Below are 22592 nucleotides of genomic sequence, written 5' to 3'. Positions count from 1 at the left end.
TTAAGGCCCCAGATGCCACTCACCAAAGTGGGATGCAGAGGGTTTTCTTAATAAACTTTGTTATGCCAGTTGACCTAGATATCCCCCGAAACCGTGGTCCTCAGATCCCCGCCTCTGCTACTCTGTCGCTCAAAGTGTTTGGTTTTATTTGGGAGACTTCTTAGCTTTTATTTTAGTCCAGTTGTGTTGACTCCTCCTGTATTGTATTTTGTCCTTCCCTTCACCTAACGTAATTCATATCTACTATCTAGTTTTTTTTTTTTAAATCTAGTTAGCGTATACCCTTCTCTCTCCCTCCCCACCCTCGTAACCATCAAAGACTGTTTTCTTCTGTGTTTAAACCTTTTCTTGAGTTCTTATAATAGTGGTCTCATACAATATTTGTCCTTTTGCAAATGACTAATTTCACTCAGCATAATGCCTTCTAGATTTCTCCACGTTATGTTTCACGGATTCATCATTGTTCTATATTGTTGCATAGTATTCCCTTGTGTGAATGTACCATAATTTGTTTATGCATTCATCCATCGATGGGCACCAAGGTTGTTTCCCTCTTTTTGCTATTGTAAACAGTGCTGCAATGAACATGGGTGTGCGTATATCTGTTCTTGTAAAGGCTCTTATTTCTCTAGGATATGTTCCAAGGATTGGGATTGCTGGATCCTTAGGTACTTCTGGGTTGTTACTTCTATTTCTAGCTTTGTAAGGAAGCCCCAGATCAATTTCCAAAGTGGTTGTGCCACTTTACATTCACTCCAGCAGAGTAAAAGTGTTCTAGTCTCTCCACAACCCCTCCAACATTTATTATTTTGTGTTTTTTGGATTAATGCTAGCCTTGTTAGGGTGAGATGGTATCTGTTTTGATTTGCATTTCACTAATGGCTAATGATAGTGTGCATTTCCTCATGTATCTCTTAGCCACCTGAACATCTTCTTTGGAGAAGTGCCTGTTCGTATCTTTGCCCATTTTTTAATTGAGTTGTTTCTCTTTTTGTTGTTGAGGTGACGTACTATGTTGTAGATTTTAGAGATTAGGTGTTGATTGGATTTGTTGTAGCCAAAAATTGTTTCCTAGTCTGTAGGTTGTCTTTTTACTCTTTTGGTGAAGTCTTTGGATGAGCATAAGTGTTTGATTTTCAGGACCTCCCAGTTACCTAGTTTCTCTTTTGGTGTTTGCGCAGGATTTTGTATACTATTTATGACATGTATAGGGCTCCTTGCGTTGTTCCTACTTTTTCTTCCATGATCTTTATCGTTTTAGATTTTATGTTTAGGTTTCTGATCCATTTTGAGTTAGTTTTTGTGCCTGGTGTGAGGTATGGGTCTTGTTTCATTTTTTTATAGATAGATATCCAGTTACACCAGCAACATTTGTTAAACAGGCTCTCTTTTCCCCAATTAACGACTTTGGGCCTTTGTCAAATATCAGCTGCTCATAAGTGGATGAATTTACATCCACTCCTAAGTCAGTTCTGTTCCATTGGTATGGCCCATTGATTTCTTAAAAATTTTCATTGTGCTTTAAGTGAAAGTTTACAAATCAAGTCAGTCTCTCATACAAAAATTTATATATATAAAAATTTATATACACCTTGCTATATAAAAAATAAATAATTTTCTTTTTTTTTTTTTTTTTGCTATGTACTCCTAGTTGCTCTCCCTCTAATGAGACAACACACTCCTTTTTCCACCCTCTATTTTGGGGTCCATCTGGCCAACTTCTGACACCCTCTGTCCTCTCAGCTCCCATCCAGACAGGAGCTGCGCACATACTCTCATGTGTCTGCTTGATCCAAGAAGTTCACTCTTCACCAGTATCATTTTCTATCCCATAGTCCAGTCCAATCTCTGTCTGAAGAGTTGGCTTTGGGAATGGTTCCTGTCTTGGGATAACAGAAGGTCTGGGGACCATGACCTCTGGGGTCCTTCTAGTCTCAGTCAGGCCATTAAGTCCGGCGTTTGTACAGGTCTTTTAAGTCTCTGGTAAGATTTATTCCTAAGTATTTTTATCTTCTTGGGGGCTACTGTAAAAGATATTCATTTAATGATTTTCTCTTCGATGTTCTTTTTGTTGGTGTAGAGGAATCCAACTGATTTTTGTATATCTTGTATCCTGATACTCTGCCAAAGTCTTCTATTAGTTTCAGTAGTTTAGTTGAGGATTCTTTAGAGTTTTTTGTGTATAAGATCATGTCGGCTGCAAACAGAGATACTTCTACTTCTTCCTTACCAATCTGGCTGCACTTTATTTCTTTTTTTAACCTAATTGCTCTGGCTAGGACCTCCAGCACAATGTTGAATAGGAGTAGTGATAAGGGGCATGCTTTTCTGGTTCCGGATCTCAAGGGGAATGCTTTCAGACTCTCTCCATTTAGGGTGATGTTGGCTGTTGGCTTTGTATAAATGCCCTTTATTATGTTGAGGAATTTTCCTTCTACACCTATTTTGCTGAAAGTTTTTATCATGAATGGGTGTAGAGCTTTGTCAAATGCCTTTTCTGAATCAATTGATAAGATCATGTGATTCTTGTCTTTTGTTTTATTTATATGATGGATTACATTAATTGTTTTTCTAATGCTGAACCATCCCTGCATACCTGGTATGAATCCTACTAGGTCATGGTGAATTTTTTTTTTTTTTTGATATGTTGTTGAATTCTATTGGTTAGAATTCTGTTGAGGATTTTTTAATCTGAGTTCATGAGAGATGTAGGGCTGTAATTTTCTTTTTTTGTGGTGTTTTTTTTTTTTTTTTTACCTGGTTTTGGTATCAGGGGTATGCTGGCTTCATAAAATGAGTTTGGGACTATTCCGTCCTTTTCTATGTTCTGAAATACATTTAGTACCAGTGGTGTTAACTCTTCCCTGAAAGTTTGATGGAACTCTACAATAAAGCCGTCTGTGCCAGGGCTTTTTTTTTTTGTTGGGAGTTTTTTTTTTTTTTTTTAGCATTTAAAGAATTTTTTTTTTTATTAACTTTTATTGAGCTTCAAGTGAACGTTTACAAATCAAGTCAGTCTGTCACATATAAGTTAATATACATCCTACTCCTTACTCCCACTTGCTCTCCCCTTAATGAGTCAGCCCTTCCAGTCTCTCCTTTTGTGAAAACTTTGGCAGCCTCCAACTCTCTCTATCCTCCCATCCCCCCTCCAGACAGGAGATGCCAACACAGTCTCAAGTGTCCACCTGATATTATTAGCTCACTCTTCATCAGCATCTCTCTCCCACCCACTGTCCAGTTCCTTTCATGTCTGATGAATTGTCTTCGGGGATGGTTCCCGTCCTGTGCCAACAGAAGGTTTGGGGACCATGACTGCCGAGATTCCTCTAGTCACATCCAGACCATTAAGTATGGTCTTTTTATGAGAATTTGGGGTCTGCATCCCACTTATCTCCTGCTCCCTCAGGGGTTCTCTATTGTGCTCCCTGTCAGGGCAGTCATCGATTGTGGCCGGGCACCAACTAGTTCTTCTGGTCTCAGGATAATGTAGGTCTCTGGTTCATGTGGCCCTCTCTGTCTCTTGGGCTCTTAGTTGTCGTGTGACCTTGGTGTTCTTCATTCTCCTTTGCTCCAGGTGGGTTGAGACCAATTGATGCATCTTAGATGGCCGCTTGCTAGCTTTTAAGACCCCAGATGCCACATTTCAAAGTGGGATGCAGAATGTTTTCATAATAGAATTATTTTGCCAATTGACTTAGAAGTCCCCTTAAACCATGGTTCCCAAACCCCCGCCCTTGCTCCGCTGACCTTTGAAGCATTCATTTTATCCCGGAAGCTTCTTTGCTTTTGGTCCAGTCCAGTCCAGTTGAGCTGACCTTCCATGTATTGAGTGTTGTCCTTTGTTGGGAGTTTTTTGATTACCTTTTCAATCTCTTCTTTTGTTATGGGTTTATTTAGTTGTTCTACCTGTTTGTGTTAGTTAAGGTATGTAGTGTGTTTCTAGAAACTCAGCTATTTCTTCTGTTTTCAAATTTGTTAGAGTACAATTTTTCATAGTAATCTGATATGATTCTTTAAATTTCAGTTGGGTCTGTTGTGATATTGCCCATTTCATTAGTTATTTGGGTTATTTGCTTCCTGTCCTGTTTTTCCTTGGTTTGGCCAGTGGTTTATCAATTTTGTTAATTTTTTCAAAGAACCACCTTTTGGTCTTCTTAACTCTTTCTGTTGTTTTTCTGTTCTCTATTTCATTTAATTCTGCTCTGACTTTTATTATTTGTTTTCTTCTGGTTCCTCTGGGTTTCTTTTGTTGCTCTCTTTCTATTTGTTCAAGCTCTAGGGATAATTCTTTGATTTGGGCCCTTTCTTCTTTTTGGATGTGTGCATTTATTGATATAAATTGACCTCTGAGCACCGCTTTTGCTGTGTCCCAAAGGTTCTGATAGGAAGTGTTTTCATTCTCATTGGATTCTCTGAATTTCTTTATTCCATCCTTAATGTCTTCTATACGCCAGTCTTTTCTGAGCAGGGTATTATTCGGTTTCCAAGTGTTTGATTTCTTTTCCCTACTTTTCCTATTATTGATTTCCACTTTTATGGCCTTATGGTCAGAGAAGATGTTTTGTAATATTTCAATGTTTTGGATTCTGCTAAGGCTTGCTTTATGACCTAATATGTTGTCTATTCTAGAGAATGTTCCATGTGCACTAGAAGAGAAAGTATACTTGGTTGTTGTTGGGTGGAGTGCTCTGTATATGTCTACAAGGTCAAGTTGGTTCATTGTGGCACTTAGATATCCATGTCTTTATTGAGCTCCTTTCTGGATGTCCTGTCCTTCACTGAAGGTGGTGTGTTGAAGTCTCCTACTATTATTGTGGAGCTGTCTATCTCACTTTTCAATGCTGTTAGAGTTTGTTTTATGTATTTTCCAGCCTTGCCATTGGATGCATAAATATTTAATATGGTTGTATCCTCCTGCTATATTGTCCCTTTAGTCATTTTACAATGTTCTTCCTTATCCTTTGTGGTGGATTAAATTTAAATCCTGTTTTGTCAGAAATTAATTTTGCCACTCCTGCTCTTTTTGATTGTTGTTTGTTTGATATATTTTTTCCAGGCTTTGAGTTTTAGTTTGTCTGTGTCTGTAAGTCTAAGGTGTGTCTCTTGTAGGTAGCATATAGACAGATCGTGTTTTTTGATCCATTCCGCCATTCTCTGTCTCTTTATTGGTGCATTTAGTCCATTTACATTCAGGGTAATTATGGATAGGTATGAGTGTAGTGCTGTCATTTTGGTGTCTTTTTTTGTGTGTTGTTGACTGTTTGCTTTCCCACTTAATTTTTTGTCCTGAGTAGTTTATCTTTACATATTGTCTTTTCCTCTTATTTGTTGTTGTTGATTTTGTTTCTGCTGATTCTCTATTTTTTCTTAATTTTATTTTTATAAGTAGGATTGTTAGTCTCATTTGTGGTTACACTAATATTTACTCCTATTTTTCTAAGTTCCAACCTACCTTCTATTTCTTTATATCACCTTGTCTTCCTCTCCATTTGAAAGATCTATGACTACATTTGTTAGTCCCCCTTTATTGTTTTAATTTTGTCTTCTCTTATGTAATAACATCTCTATTTCCATTTTGAGCTTTTTTTTTTTAATCTTGATTTATTTTTGTGATTTCCCTATCTGGGTTGACATCTGGTTGCTCTGTCCTGTGTTCTAGCCTGGGGTTGATATCTGATATTATTTGTTTTCTAACCTGAGTACTGCCTTTAGTATTTCGTGTAGTTTTGGTTTGGTTTTTACGAATTCCCTAAACTTCTGTTTATCTGGAAATGTCCTAATTTCACCTTCATATGTGAGAGACAATTTTGCAGGGTATATGATTCTTGGCTGGCAATTTTTTTCCTTCAATGCTTTATATAAGTCATCCCATTACCTTCTTGGTTTCTGCTGAATAACCTGACCTCATTCATATTGAATAAGCTACATAGGTTCTGCTGAGTAGTACGAGCTTATTCTTATTGACTCTTCTTTGCAGGTGACTTTTCATTTATCCCTAGCTGCTCTTAAAATTCTCTCTTTATCTTTGGTTTTGGCAAGTTTGATTATAATATGTCTTGGTGACTTCCTTTCAAGGTCTGCCTTATGTGGAGTTCAGTGAGCATCTTGGATAGATACCTTCTCATCTTTCATGATATCAAGGAAGTTTTCTGCCAACAAATCTTCAACAATTCTCTCTGTATTTTCTGTTATCCCTCCCTGCTCTGGTACTCCAGTCATTGGTAAGTTATTTCTCTTGATAGAGTCCCACGTGATTCTTAGGTTTTCTTCATTTTTAAAAAATTTTTTTATCTGATTTTTCTCCAAATATATTGGTGCCAAGTGTTTGATCTTCATTCTCACTAATTTTGGCTTCTACTTCCACAATTCTGATCCTCTGATTTTCTATTGCATTGTCTAATTCTGTAATTTCATTGTTAATCTTCTGAATTCCTCATTGCTGTCTCTCTACAGATTCTTGCAGCTTATTAAATTTTTCATTATGTTCTTGAATAACCTTTTTAATTTCTTCAACTACTTTATCTGTGTGTTCCTTGGCTTGTTCTGTGTTTTGCCTGATCTCCTTCCTGATGTCTTGAATAGTTCTGTATATTAATTTTTTGTATTTTGCATTTGGTAATTCCAGGAAGGCACCTTCATCCACAGCATCCCTTAATTTTTTGCTTTGAGAGCTTGTTGAAGTGATCATGATCTGCTTCTTTACGTGATTTGATATTGACTATTGTCTCCAAGCCATCTATAGGTTTTTTTTTTATTGTCTCCAAGCCATCTATAAGTTATTATATTAGTTTATTTTATATTTTTTTACTGTATCTTAGCTTCTTGCTTTGATATGCCCAAATAAGTTTCTTGAGTGAGCTAGCTTGATTATTTTCTCCTTTGAAGCTCTAACATCCTGTCACCAGATGGCTAGAACTGTTATCAGGAGTTTGAGCCTAGGAGTCCATTCATTTTTTTTTGTATGGATTCAGCTTAGGTGTCCAGATAGTTGGTCATAAGGTGTGTGGTACAGGCTCTGCCCTACAGTCTTAGATGGGCAGGGGTGATTGGTGTAGGTACAGATACCGACAGCAGAGGTCATGCTCTGAACAAGGTAGGGGGCTGAGAACTGACCTCCGAGTGTCTCTGAAGAAAGTGCGTCCCTGGTCCCTAAAGTGCACAGGTTGGTGGGTTATGCAAATGGATCATGGGCACCCAATGTTTTTGGTTATAAGAACTGGGAGGTACCAGTTATCCTTGGACCCCTGTCATGGGTGGCTGGGTGATGTGAGTGGAGCCATCAGTCCTTAGGCCCCTGATGTGGGTAGGTGAGGACCCTGTTTAATAGGCAATGTGGAGTCAAACATCAAACGCCCACCTCTCCACCGCACAGCTGAAATAGTTACAGTCTGTCAACAAGAGCCTGGTTTCCCGAAATAGGCCCACACAGGTCCATGCTGGGGGAAAAGTATTCAAAGTCCATGGACTGTTTATACCCGGACAGGAGCTCTTTCTGTCCTGATCTCCCCAGGTTAGTGGAGCTGGCAGATTATCTTTTCCCTAATTGCTAATTTATTCCTTCTCCAAGGCTGGGAGAATGGCTTAGGATGCTCAACAGAGCCTATCTCAGGCCCACGGAAATCGACAGACACTGGAGCCGGATTGGGGGCTGGGGGCATGGTAAAATATACACAAGTACTTAGCTTTCGCCAAGAGCACTGTTCTTCTCTGGTTCTGGAGGTGTGAGTAAGCTGTGTGGCTTTTTGTTTCTCCCTGAGGAAACTGCTGCCGAATGCTACCACCAGCCCGCTGCAGTAGCTCCCAGGAATGGTGCCTGAGGGTTTCCGGAGATTCAGGTCTGGCAACTCCTCTCCACTTCTGAACTGTCTCTCCCTCTCCCTGCCACTCAGTCCATTCTACAACTCTCCCCTTGATGTTCAGGGCTCCTAGCTTGTCGTAAATATAATTGTTTCACTTGTTTTTTCAGAACTTGGTTGTAAGAGGGATCACCAGAAACATCTGGCTACTCCACCATCTTGGCCCCACCTCATGGCCCATTGATTTTTGACAAGACCATTTAATGGGGGAACAAATAGACTCTTTAATAAATGATACTGGGAAAACTGGATCTCCACATGCAAAAAGGTGAAGTTGAACCCCTATCTCACATCCTATACAAAAATTAAATCAAAATACACCTTCTCCTCACTTATCAACTCTCTCATTTATGACAATAGTATAAAAATCTGTTATCTATTTTGTGTAGTATTAACAAGACCAGTGGGACATATAGCACCCACCTATATTTTCTGCCTCTCAGGTTACTGGGAAGCTACTGTTCCACTGACAGAATGGACCTCTATAACTGTTTGAAATGGAAGAAGTAGGCACTGCACATTCACGTAAGGTGAATTTTGCATAATAACCTGGTCTTTGGAACTTAACCACATCGATAAGTGAGGAGAGGGTATAGATCAATGACCTAAATATAAAGGCTAAAATTACAAAACTTTCAGAGGAAAACAGGGTTAAATCTTCATGTCCTTTGATTTGGCAATAAATTCTTAGATATGCATCAAACCACAAGCGATAAAGGAAAAAAAAGAGATAAATTTGACTTCATCAAAATTAAAAACATTGTGTATCAAAAAGACACTTTCAAGAAAGTGAAAAGACAAGCTACCAAATAGGAGAGAATATTTGCAAATAATATACCTGAGAAATATCCAGATATATATAAAGAACTCCTATAAAAAAAGATGAAGAACACAATTTTAAAGTGGGCAAAGGATTTCAATAGATACTTCTCTAAAGAAGATGAACAAATAGCCAATAAGCACATGAAAAGATAAAATCATTAGTCACTTGTTAGGTGCCATTGAGTCAGTTCCAATTCATAGGGACCCTATGTACAATAGAAGAAACCACTGCTCAGTCCTGCACCATCCTCACAATTGTTATGCTTGGGCCCATTGTTGCACTCACTGTGTCAATGTCAATCCATCTCATTGCGGGTCTTCCTATGTTTCACTGACCCTCTACTTTACCAAGCATGATGTCTTTCTCCAGGGACTGGTCGATCCTGATTACATGTCCAAAGTAGATGAGACAGAGTCTCACCATACTGTCTTATAAGGAGCATTATGGCTGTGCTTCTTCCAAGACACAAATACATTCAGTACTGTAAATCTTCGAAGGCACTCCCCAAAAGAATCTGTTGCCATTTACTAGAGTGGTCATGCATGGGAGAAAAGAAAATACCCAACCCTTTTAGGAATTAACAGTGTTGACTATTGGCATCCCAAAAAAGACCACCAGAACAACCTGCTGATCAAACAAAGCCAGGTTCATTACTTACACAGTAAAGATAAACACCATCTTGACAAAATCTTAGTAGTATCTCAGAAGGGGAAGATCAAGGGTAGATAGAGGATCTGGTTTTGAGTAGTTTCAGGAAGCCCTTGTAATGCAAGAATTTGACTGGAATCTGTCAAAATCCATGATATAATAGGAATGGTGGATACCATGAGTATCAGTTGTGGAGGAGTCTTAATGAGAAAATAGTTGTTTGATAAGAAGCTGAGTTTGCCCAAGTGAGTCATCTATTGTCTTGAAAGGGGGGCTGGTTGAGCAGTCTATTGCTAAGACAAAGGTAACAATGAAGTTATGTTCTAATTATTAGCCTTATCCTACTGGGTAGGAATTTCTTGGAATAAATAGCAATGCCATATTGACATAGGAGCCTTACTTTCGAGTCCTGATAATTAACCCACTAGAATGCAGATAATCTTAGTTTTCTCTAGACACTGACACTAACTTGATACTAATTTCTTGTGACCCAAAACACCACTATGGTCCACCAAAGTGGGGCTTATAATCTGATGAGGTAATAAGTAGCATGCCAGCCGAACTTCAAATTACAGTGAGCCAAACAGCTCTGCAGACCTACCCTGTGGTTATTTTCGAAGTCCTTGATGCATATTTGGTATTGACGTATTCCGAAACTGGTAGAAACCACCTCTGACCTATGGAGTGAGTTCCATTATGGTAGAAAGGCCAGTAGAAGCTTAGGAATTTCTGTTCCCTACCAGGACAGTAGGTGGCACAGAGGTTGAGGACTCGGCTGCTAACTGAAAGGTCAGCAATTTCAACCCACCTTCCACTCTGCAGGAAAAAGATGTTGCAGTCTGCTCCCATAAAGACTATAGCCTTGGAAACCCTTTGAGACAGTTCGACTCTGTCCTATAGGGCCACTAAGAGTTCGAATTGACTCGATGGCAGTGGGTTTTTTTTTTTAATGAGACCAGGAGAGTAAATCAAAATCAATTCTGCATCACTGGAAATTACAGATATTAGCATCACAATAAAATACTTATAATACACACATCTGCAATTTGTCTTCTTGGCCTGTACAAAAGGTGAGTGGATCCTAGAGAATTAGAGTGAATCATTTTGAAGTTAATCAGGTGGTGACTCTAACCACAGTTGCTGTTACAGAAGTGGTCATCTTTATTAGATGGGGCACATAAACACAGCCCCTGATATCTGGTTATCACTAGAAGAAGGGCGCTTACCTTCACAATCTCGCCTCAGTACTACATCAATTCTCCTACTTCATAATGTATTCTACAGAGATCTTGATCACTTTAACATTCCACAGAACATTGTATTCTGTGGGCATCAGTCAGCCTCTTTCCTGACAACTCTTGTGTTTTTTCAATGGGCTGTGTGCAAAGTAACAATGTTGTTAGGGATGGAAGCTACAGATAGGCTCACCAACATGAATTTCTCCTCACCAAGCGGACTTGATTAATATTATCACTAAGTACCTAACGTTCCTGGAATAGAAACCAATTCTGAGCCCCAGCATGGTGCCTTTCCTTTGGGGAAGCAACTAGCCACCTGGGAGCAGATTGATCATATTGGACTCCTTTCACCATGAATACGATAGAAATTTGACCTCACTGGAATGTGTTCTAGAAATGAATTTGCTATCCTGGCCTATAAAGCTACTGACACTACCATCATCCATGTACTTACAGATACCATCAAGGTTCTGTACAATACTGCTTCTGATGAAAAACTTGTTTCACAAGAAAGAGGGCAGGAATGGACTAGTGTCCATGTAATTTACTGGTCTTATGTATACCCCATTACCCAGAAGTAGTTGGCCTCAGTTATGGTATCAGTTTTTTCACAGGTGTAGATCAGAAAAAGTAAGCTGAAAAAATGGAAGTGTGTCTTACAGCATAGGAGCCCTGCTGAAGCAGTAGTTAAGCACCTGGCTGCTAACCGAGAAACCGGCGGTTCAAAACCACCAGCAGCTCCACAGGAGAAGGATGTGGCAATCTGCTTCCCTAAAGATTACAGCCTTGCATAATAAAATCTATTAAGAAATCATTCTGCATCCCACTTTGAAGAGTGGCGTCTGAGGTCTTAAACGCTAGCAAGCAGCCATCTAAGATGCATCAATTGGTCTCAACCCACCTGGATCAAAGGAGAATGAAGAACACCAAGGACACAAGGCAATTACAAGCCCAAGAGACAGAAAGGGCCACATGAACCAGCAACTACATCACCCTGAGACCAGAAGAACTAGATGGTGCCCGGCTACAGCCGATGACTGCCCTGACAGGGAACACAACAGAGAACCCCTGAGGGAGCAGGAGAGCAGTGGGATGCAGACCCCAAATTCTCATAAGACCAGACTTAATGGTCTGACTGAGACTAAAATGACCCCGGTGGTCATAGCCCCCAGACCTTCTGTTGACCCAGGACAGGAACCGTTCCCGAAACCAACTGTTCAGACATGGATTGGACTGGACAATGGGTTGGAGTGGGATGCTGGTGAGGAGTGAGCTTCTTGGATCAGGTGGACGCTTGAGACTATGTTGGCATCTCCTGCCTGGAGGGGAGATGAGAGGGTGGAGGGGGTTAGAAGCTGGCGAAATAGACACAAAAAGAGAGAGTGGAGGGAGAGAGTGGGCTGTCTCATTATGGGGAGGGTAATTGGCATTGTGTAGCAGGGTATATATGGGTTTTTGTGTGAGAGACTGACTTGCTTTGTAAGCTTTCACTTAAAGCACAATAAAAATTATTTAAAAAAAAAAATTGCAGCCTTGGAAACCCTATTGGGCAGTTCTACTCTGTCCTGTAAGGTTGCTATGAGTTGGAATTCACTCAATGGCAATGGGTTTATTTTACAGAATGCAATATGTGTTTTGAATTAGTGATCAATATATTGTACTATTTTTTACAATATGTACGAAACAATGGCCCCACTGAATTGGAAGTTGAAACTTCGTCTGTTCCTTTTGGGCTTTTCATGTCAGTGACCAGTAGGGAAATAAGAGAACAGCTTTACTAAAGTGGAGAAGGGTGATTGATACTGATTACCAACGGGAAATTGGGTTGCTACTAAACACAAAGAATAGAGGGGGTTATTTTCTGGAACTAGAGATTCTCTGGGAAACCTATGAGTATTTCCATGTCCATCAGTAAAAGATAATGGAAAACTAAAGCAAGCAACCAAAAACAGTACCATTGAGGATTAAGACGTTTTTGAAATGGAGGTGTTGATTATATTACCAGGTATATAATTCCTACCAGATGAGGTTCTAGCTGGGGGCAAAGGAAATAGGGAAAGGGAAGTAGAAGAAAGAAGTTATAAGTATGAGTTATGGCCTCATGACCAATGGGTATGTTGATGTGTTGGTGTTTATGGGAGTGTGTGTGTGTGTGTGTGCGCACATCTCATTCTCTCTCTGATTCTTGTTGATGGTTAATATTCAGATGAGACTGTGAATGAATTTTAGGTATAATTAACTTTGCCAACAAATGGATACCATGTGTATGAAGGACAGTTAACACCTTGTTCGGCAAAACCAAAAATGTTGTTACCATTTTTAAGTAAGTTCAAATATGGATGCTGTGTTGCCAAAGGGGTGGACTATGCCAGTTGTTAAGCTATTGCCTCAGCTCCAAATCAATACTTCTGTATCCTGTTTTGTGATGTAGCGGTTACTTTCTGTCATCAAGTTTCACACCAAAAAAACCCATTGACATCAAGTTGATTCCAACACACAGTGACTTTTTAGGACAGAGTAGAACTGTGCCATAGGGTTTTCAAGTGTGTAATCTACAGAAGCAAACTGCACACCTTTCTCCCACAGAGTGGTTGGTGGCTTGGAACTTCTGTCTTTTCAGTTAGCAGCGGAGCTCTTAACCACTGCACTACCAGGGCTCCTTAGTTTCATACCAAAACAAAAAACCAGACCTATTGCCAGGGAGTCAATTCCAACTCACAGTGATTCTATAGGACAGAGAAGAAGTGCCCCATAGGGTTTCCAAGGCTGTACATCTCTACAGAGGCAGACTGCCACATGTTTCTCCTGTGGAGCAGCTAATGGGTTTAAGCCTAGCAGCCAACCACTTTACCCACTGGTCAACCATGGTTCCTTCACACAAGTATCTGCCAATAGGGGAACCAAAAGGAGATTGTAAGCCAGTAAAAGGGGAAAAGAAACTAGTTCCTTCATGATTTCCTGTTGCTTCTATGGATATCATTGTAAAAAATGTTTCTCTATTCTGGCAGTTGGCTCCACTTTACAGACTTAATTTTCACACTTCCAGAACCAGTCTCATCCTGTCCTTCAGAGAAACAAACATCAGCTGATCAGCACCATTCCTCAGAGGTCTGAGAAGAGACCAGGGACCCCCCTCTGAACTCCTGGTGTCTCTTCTCAGGAATCTGGGCAGCACTCTCTTCTCAGGAGTCTGGGCTCCAGCTCTGCAAGCTCCTCTCCTTCCTCTGAGTTCTGGAGGTACCACCACAAGTCAGGGCAAGGCAGTCTTCTCAGACTGTCTGTCACCTCTATACAAATGTTTCTGAGGTATAAATACCAGGTGACCTGTGCCCACAACTTATATATTTTGGCTCCAGTATTCCAGGTTTTAATAACCCCAACACTTTACCTTAGATCTCCCAGGCCTAGGGATAGTAGCTTCTTACTGTAGTTTTTCCTTTTGAGAATCTTAGACTTCCTGTTTTGCCATTTCATTTTTCCAATATCTGAGTAAAGATTATATTCAGTTCTCTTTATTAAAGTAACAGATGTAGTTTAATTTCTGACTGGAATCTGACTAATCTGTTTTAAAATAATGGCTCAAATATTATGTTCATTTCTGTTCCAATCTTCATCCTCCAAAACACATATAATTTCACTGTTGCAAAACTTGAAGTATTGAAATGAATCACAGCTGCCACAGAAAATTTGGCATGTGAATAATACTTTACAAAATGCTTTTGTATACATTATGTCATTTTATACTCTCTTCTTGCATTCGTTCAGTAAGGATTTATTGAGCAACAATAAAGGTTTTATAGGGCACAGGGCCAGGCATTGGTAATACACAAACACACAAGGCATTACCCCTGCAGGGAGAACTTCTAAATAGCAGAGATATATTTTTGTTTCTTAAAGGAGGCATTATAAAACTTCTAATGGAACAAAGGAGAAGGCTAGGAAAAATCCAAGAAAAATTCTAGAGACTCAATTTCTAAAACTAGAACATTTCCATTTAATATATTCACATTTATTACCTTGAATCATGAATTAGATAATAAGATAGATAAGACGGTGTGTAGCACTTAGTAAGTCCTCAGTAAAAGACAACTATTACAAAGAAGAATTAAAAAGAGAGAATTTACTTTAAGAACTTTATAAACAATCAATACTAACAATAATAGCATATATTGCTTCTGTATGGGGCTTTAATTTACATGCAGCAGTCTCCACAACATCCCTGTGAGGTAGAACAAATGCCATGATTCTCATTTATTATGAAGAAACAGACACAAAGAGTAAATGATGTACCAAGGTTATACAGCCAAGAAATGGCAGAGTCATGCACCAAGTATCCTGAAATATCAATGCTTGCTGACAATCCTACAACGGTCTAACCCCTTCCTCAGTGCCCCCATGGCTTCCCCATTCCTCAAGCTATAAATAAGGGGGTTGAGCATAGGAGTAAGAACTGTGTAGAAGATAGAGACCACTTTGTCATGGCTAGGGGTCCCGTAGTGCTTAATCCTTAAGTAGATGAACATGGCTGCCCCATAGAAGAGGGATACTGCTGTCAGGTGGGAGGAACAGGTGGCCAGAGCCCTTTTACGGGACTCAGCAGAGTTCATACGGAGCACAGCAGCCAGAATATGAGCATAGGAGGCCATGATGATGGAGAAGGGAAGGAGGAGCATGAAGACACAGCAAGAAAATAGCAGGTTCTCAAAAAGGGATGTGTCTGCACAGGCCAGCTTCAATAAGGCTGGCACCTCACAGAAGAAGTGGTCCACATTCCTGGAGCCACAGTAGGGGAAGGTCATGGCTGCCACCATCTGGATCATTCCATCTAGTATGCCAAAGGCCCAGGATCCTCCAGCAATCTGGAGACAGACCCTCTGGCTCATGAGGATGGGATAGTGAAGTGGGTGGCTAATGGCCACATAGCGGTCGTAAGCCATGAGTCCCAGTAAGAGCCCCTCAGAGCCCACGAGAGAGACAAAAAGGCCAATTTGTATACCACAACCCACAAAGGAGATGGACTTTCTGCCAGACAGGAAGTTGACTGCCATCTTTGGTACAATGTTACATACCAACATGAGGTCCATGAGGGAAAGCTGACTAAGGAAGAAGTACATGGGTGTATGAAGTCGAGGATTTATGTAGATGAGGGAGATGAGTAGGACATTCCCACAGAGGGCCACTGTGAAGACCATCATGACCATAGAGAAAAGAACAAGATCAGTTGCACAGTACGAAAAGATGCCCAAGAGGACAAAGTTATCTGTGTATGATTGATTCAACCAGGTGTCCATGGCTCAGTTGTTCCTTGTCACCTGAAAACGTGTCAAAAAAAAAAAAATGTTCATGAAATGACTGACACATGTTTGCATTCTGCCTCTTCAGATAGTCATTTTCTTTGTAAGTTATCAGATGTCAGCAACATAAGCTTTGGGACATAAAAAAGGACATTCTTTCATATTCTATGACACAGATGATAGAATCTCTGCTAGCTTATAGAATTGGACTGCATATCAGTATTTGTATGTATCCATTCCAAGTGTGGAAACTGAGTTATTTTGTATTTCCAATATAATATAAATAGTCTTGAAAAGACTATTGCATAAACTTGCTTCTGTAGGCAAAGTCTTGGCTTTGCTATTGCAACCTGACCCCACAAATGTCAGTAAATTTCCAGTAGTCAGAAAGCACTGCTTTAAAGCAGACCAAGCTAGATTCGGCCCACCTCGCATGTGAACAAGGGCCAGCTGTGACTGTTAGTTGACCTCTACAGAGGATGAAGCAACAGGTGGAATGAATCAGAAGGAAAATCATCACCCAGACCCCATTCTGAAGCAAGAGGTTTGACAAGAATCATATCACCTCCTGTTTCCTGGCCACCATAATTCCTGCAATGTCTTCCCTATGTATTCCTTCTAGAATTTCCCCTCCCCAGTATGCCTGTGTGGCCACCATATAAGCCCTGCTTCCCCATAGCTCAGGGATTGGGATGTGAGGCACTTCCTCCTGGCTCCTTGGTCTGCGCTTTGCAATAAAGTTACTCTCTCTTTCTCAAAGGCAGGTGCCTTTGAGAAAGAGAGAGTAACTTTATTGCAAAGGCAGATTATTGGCAGGCCTGAGCATGCCTGAGAAAACCCGCCTTGTAGGATTTGGCAACACCATGTCACACTGACTGTCTTATCTGGGATCACATGGAATTGGAAAACTATCTCTAATGGGACTAGGGCCATTTTATATCCAAAATATAATTTATATGTGTTACAATAAGGGAAAGTAATAAAAGCTTAAGATTTTCTTTAGTCTTTATTTACTCAGGCCAGAAATCTTGGGATCAGTTTTAATGCCTCTGTTTCTTTCATCTCTCTGTTCAAACAACCAGGAAAGCCACTTGGCTGGCTCCACATTCAAAATATCTCAGAATCCAATTAGGGTTTACCACCTGCACTGCTGCCTTCTTGGTCCAAGTGAGCAAGATTATAATTCTTTCTCTCCTAGTCTCTACCCTTGAACCCCTTGAGACTATTCTCATAGCAATTCAAATGGCTCTACTAAAATGTAAGTCATATGATGTAACTCGCAAGCTGAAAGTTTATCAGTGACTTCTTGAATTACACCAAACAAAGCCAAAATCCTTTAAGCAGCACTGAGTGTGCTATATGATCCTCCGCTATCACAAATGCTATACTTTGATCTCATCTCCTACCATTCCTCCCCCACACTTATTGTGCTTCCCCCTCACTCAATGAATTTCATGAGAATAAAACTATGCACACTCCTACCTTTGCCATTTACATTTTCTCTTTTCTTTTCCAGGCTTCTCTCTCTCTCTCTCTCTCATATGCTTCAGACCTTTACTCAAATGGCAACTTTTTAAAGAGACCTTTCCATGAAAGCCAAATTAAAAGCTATAAATGTCTTCCACCGTCTAGCCAATTGCCTACTTTAGTTTATCCACAACACTTAGACCATTTGACGCATATCTGCTTGTTTATACTTTTACTACCTGTCACATCCGGCTACAATAGGAGCACTGGTTTTGTTCATTATTATGTTGAAATCCCCTAGAATGGTGCTCGGCTAATAGTATGAGCTCAACATTTAAAAGTTGGCTGAATAAAATAATACACAGTGAAGTAGTATGCAATTTCCACTTTCTAAAAAGCAGAAAGCCTGCCACTTTCATTACAGGAGAACATCTTCTTCATATGAATGTAGTACAAGTTCACTGCTTCATTCTTTTCTGGAGGATAGTCAGCAATAAAGTAAGAAATATCTTCAGGTATTTAGAAAAGATAATCATGTTATTACAAATGGATGTTATTGACATCTAGAAGACATACATATGCTGGTGTGTTCACGTGGACCATTGCTCACTGCAAAGAGGAAACAAGGCAACTCCAGTGCCTTGGTCTCTGTGTAAAGGCCCATGTATACTTCCAAGCTAGGATGGGCCTGCCCATGTGCTAAGAATGTCCAGTGCTGCCCACTGTGTGCAGAGACCTTCAGCCATGTACACCCTACCCAACTCCAACCTTCAAGGAGACATGCTTTCAGCCTCTCTTTCTTTCCCTCTCTTTCTTCTCTCATCACTTCTCACAATTTTCTCACTTCCTTCTGGTCACCACACACTTACATAACATGTGCAACTCCATAGGAAAGCCTTTCCTTTGCAGAAACAGCAAACATAACAGACAGAAAGCCAGAAAGGACATCCGAGCCCTGGGTCCAAGAACCATCTCTTCTATCACCACTGACTGTGAACCTCATCCAGGACTCCCAGCCTCTGCCAGAGGCACTTGCATCATCTGTAAAATGAGGATAATTATGCCAGTTCCCCATCGCTGTGCTCTCATGAGCCTCTGATGAGAAAGTTTATGTGGAATTTTCCAGAAAAGAGCTCTAACATGTCAGTTTACTAGCAGTAATACCATGTCAATGAGTAGCAACATTTATCTCTCCATATCAGATGGCTCCCCTGGGCTCTAGATTCTTATGTACACTGTGTTCTTAGCCTCTTCCCTCAGGTATCCAAGAGGTTCATCCCATCTGAAGTGAAAAAATAGAGCTCTTGGTTCTATTCTAGAGAGCCCTGTGTCCTCCCACCTTCTTCCCCATTTCAGTTAATGGCTGGCTCTTCTTTCCAAAATATCTCCACCCCCTGAGTACTTCTCACCCCTCCCCTGCTGCCACCCTCCCCACAACATTGTCCCTGCTCCCTGGAGGATTGCAATGGCACCTGATGTGTCCTCCAAAAGGTTATGTCAAAAATAAAAAATTTTTATCTTCTGTATATATTCACCACACACACACACACACACACACACACACAAACACAGGCAAAGTTATGTTGAAGCTCTAACCCTTACACTTGTAAATATTACCTTCTTTGGAAATAAGGAAACCCTGGAGGTGTAGTGGTTAAGTGCTACGGCTGCTAACCAAAGGGTCGGCAGTTCAAATCCACCAGGCGCTCCTTGGAAACTCTGTGGGGCAGTCCTACTCTGTCCTATAGGTTTGCTATGAGTCGGAATCGTCTCGACGGCACTGGGTTTTCTGGGTTTTTGGAAATAAGGGTGTTTTCCTGTCTCAAGGCTCCCCAACCTCCCTGTTCCTCCCTTACAGCAGGCAGACACCATCCCTGGGTGGAGCTCCACACTGGTTCTTACCTGTCAGGGAAGTCTCTTCCCCAGATATCCTCTGCATTGTTCACTTACCTCCTTCTGTCCCATATCAGTGAGGTCTTCCCTCAACACCCTAATTAAAGTTCTAATCCCATATCAGTGAGGTCTTCCCTCAACACCCTAATTAAAGTTCCAATCCCTTTGTCCCCTATTCCCCTTCTGTGCCTTATGTTTTCCATAGCACTCAAAGCCTTCTGACAAGATGCATCTTATTCATAGGGATTTGTTTGTTTTCTGCTTTTCCAATAGAACCTATGTTCCCTGATTCCATTTTGCTGACAGCGGGATCCTGGACTCCTAAAACAGCTTTTGGAATCTATTATCTTCTCAGGAGGTGTTTGTTGAATAATATTTGCACGATGTTAAAACATCTCAAGAAATTATTCTAGCATCTCACACGCTCATTTTACTTGCTCTCTAGCTTCAGTCCTTTCTGCTGTGGGTTTAGTTAATGGCTTCATAGTGCTCCTCAGAAGCACCCAAAAGGACCCTTTTTGCCTCTTCAGTGTTGTCTCAGTACAGTGTAACTCTATTTCCCATATCTGCCCCCTCTTCCTGCCCCTTCTCTTTCATTTCTCTCTACTCTTTAGTCTTCCTGCTTTAGATCACTCTTCAATCCAGAAACCCATTGTTGACCACATCCATCGCATTCAAGACAGAGGTTAAAATAGTACTAGGAAAAGAAAATGAGAGAAGTAAATAAAAGGAAGAGGAGGACTAGAAAAAAAGACAAAACACAGAAACTGCAGAAAGTGAATGCCCCCTAATTCCCTCCCTCCACACCCAGAAAAAAAGATAGGACAGAGGCAGATAAAGGAGAAAAGGGAAATGCTGGTAAACAAGTAGAAATGGAGAGATGAGCTGGCAAAACCAATAACAGGAACTGCAAGAAAGGGAAAAATGCAGAGATGCCCTCATTCACCTTTGGGTGGGTCACCTGGAGGAAAACAAATTCAGGAGAGAAACCCTGTGGAGAAGTCTCTAGCATCAAAATCATTTCAACTTCCTTCTGTGTTTGCACAAACAGGGTCAGAGTGGACAGGCAGGAGCCCCCCACCAAGATCTGATCCTTTCCTTAGCTCCCCACTACCTGTCAGCCTGGCTTTGGATGCATGTGTCACCCTCAGCCTGACAGTGGACTCTCTAGGTCAGACAGGGCATCTTAGACAGACAAAAGCCTCCTATCGGCAAAAGGGTAAAAGAAGAAGGTGACTTGGTCAAGGAGATGATGCAGGGCAGATGGGATCAGAGCCAGGACCTCTGCATCCACGCCACACATTGCTACCTGCCCACTTTCCCCAGAGCCCTGCCCCTCAGTCCAAGTTGCAGTACCCTCTGCCACTGCTCACCCAGCTACTTAACATAGAAACTGAGTGAGGAGGGTAAAACTGAAGGCTCCCGGAGGAGTCAACAAAATCCAGCCCTGGAATAGCAGCTCCAAAGTTGACAATGAAATCCAAACAAGGAGCCTGGGGACAGGATTGGCAGCAAGTCAGTGGGGAGAGTGTGATGAAACCATCAGCGGGAGGCCATAGGACCAGGCAGGAAAAGGAATGGGGGCAAGTTGTTCTTGTGATCCATACTCCCTCCACATTTCAGAACTTCCCAGTGACACTCAGACCCTTCTGGGGTCTCCACCTATTACTGCCTCAGCCTTCCCTTTCCTGCACCCCATCATCCACACCTGTCCTTTTTTTACCCCCATGAAGTCAGCCAACCTCTACTGAGCACCCATATTATGCAGAGTACTGGGTAAGATGTGCTTGAGTTAAAGATGGGAGCTGAACACAGCTCCTGGCATGGGGCGTTTAAATACACTTGGCATGAGGCATTCAAGGGATTCAGATGGTAGCATAAGAGCACGGTTTCATCCCAATTACTGTCAGAGTTTTCTATAAGATCACCACTCTTCATAGTTTGCTGTAGACAGTCCTTTTGTCTACAATAATAATGCCTGTTGCTCCAGTTTAATTTTGTATAGCATTCCATTTCACTCACTCTCTAGTGGGAGAGAAATAAGAGCATCCACATTCCTGGTCCTAGTAGGAGAGAAAGAAGAGCACCCACCTTCACAAGACTCAGAGAGCATGGCGTCAGATTTTTCTGTAAGGTCATTGTACTTCATGGTTTATAGTAGACAGTGTTGTTTACAGCTATACTTGTTGACCAGGTATAAGTATAAATAGAAGCCACCTCACCCTCAAGAGATTCACAGGTGGCTAATAAATTATGGGGTCACTCTATTTTTGACTTTATGTCCCACAGAAGCAGGTCAATTTATTCATCATTAGTTTTCCAAAAGGCCAATTTATTGGAAACCACATGGTCAAATCATCATGTTATATTTTCCCCTTAATTCTTAAAGTTTATTTGACTGGTTTTCACTTTATTTTCACAGTGGCAATAAATACATGTCACTTGCTCAAACAGTGTTCTTGGTCAGCTGTTGAAGGCTGACAAGCAGAGAGGAGAGATCAGAGATCTGAGAGATTGGGCTTGAAGGGAGGTTTGGAAATATGGAGGTGCAGAAGAAGGAGAGAAAACAAAGGACATAGGAAAAAGAAGCCTCCTGACAAACTGGTTTTAGGCACAGAAAATTGGCTTTTGAAGACTCTCCCCAGAGCCATCTCATAGTTTTCTCTTCTTCCAGCCTCTTGTTTCTCTTCCTCAAGCGGTTGACGTACTCTTGTTCCCCATATGTAGCTGATGTTTTTCTTCCTATACACTTTTGTTCAAGCTATTTCCCCCATTGGAACATCTTTGCCTGCTTTGCCTTTTCTTACTCAAACATAATTCATTCTGTAAAGACCCATCTTCCTTTATAATAAATGTCATGCAACGGTTTGTGTATGGATTGTTGACTGGAACCTAATTTGCTATGTACACTTTCACCTCAAACTCAATAAAATAAATAAATAAATATATATTTTATCATCTTTACCATTCTGACCTTCCAAAAGATTCAATCAGTACTCAGGGACCTCAGCCTCCATGAGTTCCTGCAGACTATTGCTTGTACATTTTGCAATTTACCCTGTTCTGTCACGTGAAATCGGTTATACTACTGTTTATCTAACCTACATATTGATTGTGTGAAAGTTGATTGTGTACAAACAACTTTACTCTTGATGACACATCAGGCTTACCCCAGAGCTGTCTACTCACCTTCAGTTATTAGTCTAAGTCTCACTTAGCTAATCAAGATTGTTTTTCAAGCAGGCTAAGGTTCATTCCCATCCAAGTCACAACTTAAATTTCCCATCCAGTTCAAAGTCTCACCCCTGTTCCTGCCTACCTCCGGCCTAATTGGAGACTTGGAGACCCACTGTATGACAAAGGTAAAGAA

The 22592-nt window shown here is 40.9% G+C and overlaps 1 protein-coding gene across 1 annotated transcript; it reads right to left on the bottom strand.

Moving 5' to 3' along the window:
- Positions 1-14911: 14911 nt before the first annotated feature.
- Positions 14912-15859, bottom strand: LOC126070353 (olfactory receptor 56-like). Its single transcript, XM_049874484.1, has one exon. The coding sequence runs from the start codon at positions 15857-15859 to the stop codon at positions 14912-14914; it is 948 nt and encodes a 315-aa protein (XP_049730441.1).
- Between the last annotated feature and the right edge of the window lie 6733 nt (positions 15860-22592).

Source organism: Elephas maximus, chromosome 2 (genome assembly GCF_024166365.1).
Source record: "Elephas maximus indicus isolate mEleMax1 chromosome 2, mEleMax1 primary haplotype, whole genome shotgun sequence".
Lineage (NCBI taxonomy): Eukaryota > Metazoa > Chordata > Mammalia > Proboscidea > Elephantidae > Elephas > Elephas maximus.
Note: the sequence above shows the minus strand (reverse complement) of the source record. Positions and strands in the feature narration are given on the sequence as shown.